Source organism: Salvelinus sp. IW2-2015, unplaced genomic scaffold, assembly GCF_002910315.2.
Source record: "Salvelinus sp. IW2-2015 unplaced genomic scaffold, ASM291031v2 Un_scaffold4095, whole genome shotgun sequence".
Taxonomy (NCBI): Eukaryota; Metazoa; Chordata; class Actinopteri; order Salmoniformes; family Salmonidae; genus Salvelinus; species Salvelinus sp. IW2-2015.
The window spans coordinates 7,727-15,657 of NW_019945367.1; the positions used below are offsets into that span (position 1 = coordinate 7,727).

A 7,931-nucleotide genomic window follows, 5' to 3' on the forward strand; every position below is an offset into this window, starting at 1 on the left:
TGGTCTTGGCCAGTGGAGAGGTTGGAGACTGTTTGATTGAGTGTGTGGACAGGTGTCTTTTATACAGGTAACGAGCTCAACAGGTGCAGTTAATACAGGTAATGAGTGGAGAACAGGAGGGCTTCTTAAAGAAAAACTAACAGGTCTGTGAGAGCCGGAATTCTTACTGGTTGGTAGGTGATCAAATACTTATGTCATGCAATAAAATGCAAATTAATTACTTAAAATCATACAATGTGATTTTCTGGATTTTTGTTTTAGATTCCGTCTCTCACAGTTGAAGTGTACCTATGATAAAAATTACAGACCTCTACATACTTTGTAAGTAGGAAAACCTGCAAAATCGGCAGTGTATCAAATACTTGTTCTCCCACTGTACCTAGGCTAACAAACACCCCTAGACATACAAAAAACCCTAGACAAGTCAAACAAGCATACCACCCTCGTCACACCCTGACCTGACAAAATAATAAGAAAACATAGATGACTAAGGTCAGGCGTGACAGTACCCCCCCCCAAAGGTTCGGACTCCCGACCGCAAATCTGAATTTATAGGGGAGGGTCTGGGGGCATCTACACTCGGTGGCGGCTCTGGTTCTGGACGCCGCCCCCCCATCTTTACACTGGTCCCTCCGCCCTTGTAGAGCTGAACCGTGCTTCAACCGCTGGCTCATCGCTGGAGACCCCGGCTGAAGACCGTCGCCGGAGACCCCGGGCTGCGGGACCGTCGCGGAGGCTCCGGACTGGGACCGTCGCCGGACTCCGGACTGGGGACCGTCGCCGGAGGCTCCGGACTGGGACCGTCGCCGGAGGCCCCGGGCGGGCCGTCGCCGGAGGCCCCGGTGGGGACGTCGCGGCCGCCGGAGACCCCGGGCTGAAGACCGTCGCCGGAGACCCCGGGCTGGGGACCGTCGCCGGAGGCTCCGGACTGGGGACCGTCGCCGGAGGCTCCGCACTGGGGACCGTCGCTGGAGGCCCCGGGCTGGGGACCGTCGCTGGAGGCCCCGGGCTGGGGACCGTCGCTGGAGGCTCCGGACTGGAGGCCGTCGCTGGAGGTTACGGACTGGAGGCCGTCGCTGGAGGCTCCGGACTGGGGATCGTCGCTGGAGGCTCCGGACTGAAGGGCGACACTGGATGCTCCGGACTGGAGGGCGTCTCTGGAGTGGAGAGACACACAGGAGGCTTCTTACCATGGATCATCACTGGAGGCTTCTTGCCATGGATCATAACTGGAGGCTTCGTGCCATGGATCATAACTGGAGGCTTCGTGCCATGGATCATCACTGGAGGCTTCGTGCCATGGATCATCAATGGAAGCTTCGTGCCATGGATCATCACTGGAGGCTTCGTTCGTGGAGCGGGCACAACCCCTCCTGGCTGGATACCCACTTCAGCCCGGCACGTTCGAGGCGCTGACATAGGACGCACTGGGCTGTGCAAGCGCATTGGAGATACCTTGCGCAGAGCCAGCGCAGGATACCCTGGACCGTGGAGGCGTACCGGAGGTGTGGAGCGTGGAGCTAGCACAACTTGTTCTGGCTGGATACCCCCTGTAGCCCGGCAAGTGCGGGGAGCTGGAATAGGCCGCACTGGGCTGTGCTGGCGAACCAGGGACACCGTGCGTAGGGCTGGCGCAGGATAACCCGAGCCGAGGAGACGCACTGGAGACCAGATGCGCTGAGCCGGCACATCCCTCCTGGCTCGATGCACACTCTAGCCTGGCCGATGCGAGGAGCTGCGATGTAGCGTACCAGGCTGTGAACGCGCACTTACCAACTCCGGTAAGCACGGGGAGTTGGCTCAGGTCTACAATCTGACTGAGCCAAACTCCTCGTGTGTACCTTGCCTTCCAGGATTTCCTCCCATGTCCAACTCTCCAGGTAACCACGCTGCTTGGTCCTCTTTTGATGGGTAGTTTTGTCACGTTCGTCATAACGATGAGACCAAGGCGCAGCATGATTTGAATACATTCTTCTTTTTCATTAAACGAAGAACACTTCACAAACTAACAAAACAACAGTGAAGCTATTTAAACCGAGTGCTGACATGCAACTACACATAGACAACTACCCACAAACCCAAAATGGAAAATGGCAACCTAAATAGGATCCCCAATCAGAGACAACGATAAACAGCTGTCTCTGATTGGGAACCAATCAGGCCACTATAGACCTACAATATACCTAGGCTAACAAACACCCCTAGACATACAAAAAAACCTAGACAAGACAAACAAGCATACCCACCCTCGTCACACCCTGACCTGACCAAAATAATAAGAAAACATAGATAGCTAAGGTCAGGGCGTGACAGTGTGAAGGCTGGCTGAATTCTGGCAAAGACTATGTTCTTTTGTCTCAGCATGTCTACAGATTCTCACTTTCCCTGTTTTTGTTTGCTTGGAAATGTTGATACTGGAGCCTTTTTAAGACGAAACTGTATAACCATAGCATTTATAGCAGCTAACCTTCATTGGAAGGTTGGTCATCCTCCCACAATGTCACAATGGATGGCAGAAATGCCAAATAATGTATCACTAGATTTGATTTATTACTAGATTAAGGGTATACTGTGCATCTTTGATAAGGTCTGGGTACCTTATGGGGTCTGTAATGATTTTTTTTGTTAAGCAGTCACAAATATATATATATTTTCTGATTTGCGCCTGTCTCAGTGGACTTATCCATTGAGGAGGCCGCAGGGAAGCCACGGTCCAAGAATATGTGGATTGTGACTCAGATGCACAAGGCACGTCTCTCTCCAGAATGCGCTCTCTCCTGCCATTTCATGGGTATTCATTGTTTCTTAACTTCATTGTGTACATTGCTTGCTATGTCTATCAATTCCCCATTACAAATTTCACCAGTAGTAGTTCATATTTCCCCTTAATTACCATAATGTCTATTCTGCAATGTTTATTTGGTTAGGTAATTTCTGATAATTCATTGAATATATTATTATTACAGTCATTTACCGTTCTTAATGTTGGAGTGGACATGTGTTTTGCAGAACTCACAACCTATGCTACCCTTGTGAGAAACCAGTTTTTGTTTATTTCATTCCATTTGAGTTTTGTCAATCCATTCATTGTTTTTTGTTTGAAACACTTCTGTAAATTTTGGTTGAGGACGTGCACCTGATTACAGATATAGAAGTAGGACCAATCTACCTGGCCTTTGGGCAAATGTAGGCCTCTAAATGTGCCCAGTTGGTGATTTTTGATACTATTTATGATTGTCTTAACTCACCACCACTAATGAGCTGTTTAGCTTCTCAAAGTATTTTTTCGTCACCTCAAACAGCAAGTAAACAAAGTCTGTTTATAGAATCAGTTAAGAATGACAATAGTACTTCAAAGTATTTTAACAATATTTCCAGCTCTCTCCCTTTCGATAATCACTTGGCATGAAATGGAAAAATGTAATGCTCTGATCCAGTGGAAAAGTCATAAAATACCTGACCCAGTTGATAGTTGATACAATGTTTAGAGTTCATTGCAGACAGGTCATGCGTAGCCAATGTGATTTATAGGATATTTATATTTATCAGGAAATTTTTCTGACTGCAGCCTGCAATGTTTTTATGTGTTGGCTTGATGTAAACTATTTTTTCATACTTGGCAGTGGCAATAAATGTTACTTTTAGATCTGTGTAATTTTCATTTAAATTACGATTGTAGAATGTAGATTAACCACAGAGAATGCTTTTGAAATACAAAGACTATTATAAATGAAATGAAAATCACAACTGACACGCAGATTGGTAGAAATGGTAACATACATAGCTACATAGGATATGTCTATATATGGGAAAATACATGTTTAAAAATGTTGACAAATCAATTAGTCGAAAGAAAAGACTATGCTTGGTCGACCAAAGTTTTTGTTAGACGGGTACAGCATTAGTATAAATGCAGGATATTAGCATTAGATATCCCAAAAAATTTAGAGAGGACCCCCGACCCCCTGCCAGAGTGACCCCCCCACTTCTAAAACCAAAGTGCTATAGGTATCAATAAATGAGGCACCATTTAAACTTGCAAAAGTTGTTACAGATGTTACCTTTATTTTGTTGACTTCTGATATCAGGAAGTCTCCCTGGTGTGTAAGATCATGTAACTAACGTTTCATATCAATGATTTTATGTGCATTACACTTTCTAAAAACTGCCCTTCGAATCTGCTGGAGGTTAAGTCCATATATGACAGGGTTTAAGACAGGTGGTATAACAAGGAACTGTACAGCCATTGCGTTACGCATATTTAGCGTAATATTTATACTACCATTCCACCCTTGCAACGTGTCAAACAGGGTCACTGTGACGAAAATAACCATTGTTATTAAATGTGGCACACATGTCTGTGTAAACTTAATCCTTCCCTTAGCTGACTTTACACAAGTCCTTACAATCTTACAGTAAGAAAATACAATGAAAAGTAGCTGTAAAACATGAACCACTATTATACATTTGTTCAAAATCGGATTTATTGTAATGGGTAAACATGCATGTTTCAGCATAGACGGAATGTCACAGAAGATCTTATCAATGCGAGACCCACACAAAGGAATTGTGACAGCTGAACTTAGTGATATGAGTCCTGCAAATAAAGGATAACACCAAGAAAATAATAGTAACTTTCTAACAGTTAAAGATGTCACAATGGTATGGTATAGTAGTGGTCTGCATATTGCCACATACCTGTCGTAAGACATCACTGTTAGAGTAGAKATTTCACACAMGACAGATGTGTATATMACATAGMCTTGAGTSAAACATCCACKATAAGATATCACCTGAACATCCGACTGAAGGTCCAGTAACAACTTGGGGTAGAAACCAGCGGTTCCATACAATCCATTGACACATAGACTACACAGAAAGATATACATGGGCTCATGGAGGCCTTTCCCCTGAATGATTGTTATGATCAGAGTCAGATTCACAGTGATGATGAGAAGATATGTGATAAGAGACAAGATAAAATAGACCGATTTGTTGTTAAATGTCTCTTTTAAGCCAAAGAGATAAAATAACTTGACTTGGGTTGAGTTCTCCATAGCTTTTGTTAATTTTCTTCCTCTGGTCAATGCAAAAATTCTTAGTCCTTACAAGGCTTCAGTGTGTATGGAGGTGAATGAAATCAAGTGTGAATAATTTGATTCTGTGTCGGCTCAGACTAAACACAATAGTTTTAACAAAACAAATTCACATTCTCCCTCAAACTCTTATCATAATAAAATGAAAAAGTTCCTGATAATATCTGTACATAATCAGATTTCTGAGGAGTGAAAAAAATGTCTTCTTGCTTGAGAGAGGAATACTGCTCCAATAATTGTTCTACTAGCCTCTAAATATACCATAGTGTATGATCACATGGGATTGTAGTTTCAGTGTCAACATGTAACCACTCCATAGAGATGGAACTATATTGAGTTCATGACAAGCAACTCATTAGATTCTATTTACTCTATTCGGTCCCTTCAAGGCAGCATTTCCCAAACTCTGTCCTGGGGAGCACAAGGGGTGCACGTGAATTTTTTGACCTAGCACTGGACTTGCCTATTTTAATAAAGGTTCAATAAAAAATAACAAAATAAACATAGCTGATTCAAATAATCAAAGCTGAATCAGCTGTGTAGTGCTAGGGCAAAACCCAAAACCCGTTTGGTTCCCCAAGTCAAAGTTTGGGAAATGCTGCTTTAAGGGTTTCAGCAAGACATTATCCCACTGATGTTCTGAGAACATTAAAGGAACATTAAAACATGACATTTACCTCGAGACCATAAGAGGGCGTTCAGTACAGATACCGGTTTGGTCGCATTATAACGTTATGATAAGGCATACTGAACAAAAATTTAAACGTAACATGCAACAATTTAAAAGATAAGAAAATCAGTCATTTGAAATCAATTAAATCAAATCACCACATTTTATGGTGGCCTTTTATTGTCCCCAGCACAAGATGCACATGTATACTTATTATTATGCTATCTTCTTGATATGCCACACCTGTCAGGTGGATGGATTATTGAGGTAAATGACAAAATGCTTACTAACAGGGATGTAAACAAATTTGTTTACCAAATTTGAGAAAAATTTACTTTTTGTGCATATGGAAAATTATTGGGATCTTTAATTTCCAACAATTTACATGTTGCGTTTATATGTTTGTTCAGTGTATTTTGATGTCCATTGGTGAACATTATTAAAAGGTTCCTATTGTTGTCGGACATTATCCATGAGACATTCAATGACCAAAAGGAGACGTTGATGGTACTTTTTAGGACGTTGTCAGGACTTCATTTTACTAATCTTCAGGACATCTCGAGATTGTCCCAAGGGAACTTTCTCTGGGGAACCTTTGTCTAGTTCCCTGTAAGTTACTTGGACGTCACCGAGAACCACGTCAAGACCATTTTAGGACATTCTCAATACTTTTATTTTACTAGTCATTAGGATGTTACGGGAAGGTCCCAATGGATGTTTTCTGGGTTACCTTTAGCTCCCTGTTAGTTACTAGGACGTCACGAGGACCATATCAGGACCATGTCAGGTACTTTTTAGGACATTCTGTGGACTTATTTTTACTAGTCTTCAGTACGTTGCATGATGGTCCCAAGGGAACTTTCTCTGGGGAACCTTTGTCTAGTTCCCTGTAAGTTACTTGGACGTCACCGAGAACCACGTCAAGACCATTTTAGGACATTCTCAATACTTTTATTTTACTAGTCATTAGGATGTTACGGGAAGGTCCCAATGGATGTTTTCTGGGTTACCTTTAGCTCCCTGTTAGTTACTAGGACGTCACGAGGACCATATCAGGACCATGTCAGGTACTTTTTAGGACATTCTGTGGACTTATTTTTACTAGTCTTCAGTACGTTGCATGATGGTCCCAAGGGAACTTTCTCTGAGGGACCTTTGTCTAGTTCTTGCTAAGTTACTAGGACGTCACTGAGGACCATATCAAGACTTTCTTAGGACGTTCTCAGGACTTTCATTTTAATAGTCATTAGGACGTTGCGTGATGGTCCCAAGGGAACGTCCCTGCAAACAAAAATAAGTCGCTAGGACGTCCCTGGAATGTCACAAAATGGTTGTCTAAAGTGGTCAGGACGATTTGTCATGGACTCCTGGATGATTTGTCTAGTTCCCAATTTGTCTCGGGGACGCTTTTAGGACGTTCTTATGATGTTGTAAAATGTGGTCCCGTGGAGGTTTTTGCCAGTAGATGGTCCCAGGTGTCCCAAACCATTATAACTAAAATAATTAAATGGTATTGGGGTTTTAAGGTAAGTGGTACGCTGTTCAGCTAAAATAGTGTACAAATATTTAATCAGTGACACTATGACTACATTTGACATGACTACTTTGTACTGACTTTTCATTATGACCCCACCTGGGATTTGAATTCCCAATCTCTGAATATGGGGTATACTGATCTTTCTGCTGTGCCACAAAGTCTGTGGAAAGTCCCCCCCTCTGCACATTCATTACCTATAATACATATCTGCACATCAAAAGAGTGCCATCTGCACTGACATTTTAGGTATCAGTTCATCTGACTGTTTGGGTTTTCAGTATAGTTGTCTAATGTTGGTGGGGCATATTATTTGGTTTTAATCATACTCCAGAATCACTACAGGTATAATAGTTTTATTTGAGTGTATTTTTAACAGACCTGAGATTTACTTTGAAGTGCAAAGTGTAGGAATACAAGCAAAATCAGTCATTGACATAGACAAGATGGCATAGCAGGAATGTTGTAATGCCATGAATGAAGAGGCTCAAATCCCAGGTGAGGACATGTTTAAATAATAATTACTGTATAAATGAACATGCACAATATAATCATGAACAGTATGTAAAATATATACATTTAAACCATTATATGCTAAAAGCACTTTGTGTGTGTGTGTGTGTGTGTGGGG

The 7,931-nt window shown here is 42.6% G+C and overlaps 1 protein-coding gene and 1 pseudogene across 1 annotated transcript; one reads left to right on the forward strand and one right to left on the reverse strand.

Annotated features, from left to right (window-relative positions):
- Window positions 1-670: 670 nt before the first annotated feature.
- On the reverse strand, window positions 671-5,057 carry LOC112076863 (olfactory receptor 6N1-like). Its single transcript, XM_070441482.1, has 3 exons — window positions 4,154-5,057; window positions 1,456-1,550; window positions 671-928 (listed from the first exon to the last, which is right to left on the reverse strand). The coding sequence occupies exons 1-3, from the start codon at window positions 5,055-5,057 to the stop codon at window positions 671-673; spliced, it is 1,257 nt and encodes a 418-aa protein (XP_070297583.1).
- A 2,716-nt stretch (window positions 5,058-7,773) lies between these two features.
- LOC139026191 (olfactory receptor 4S1-like) overlaps window positions 7,774-7,931 on the forward strand; it is a 19,576-nt pseudogene continuing 19,418 nt past the window's right edge.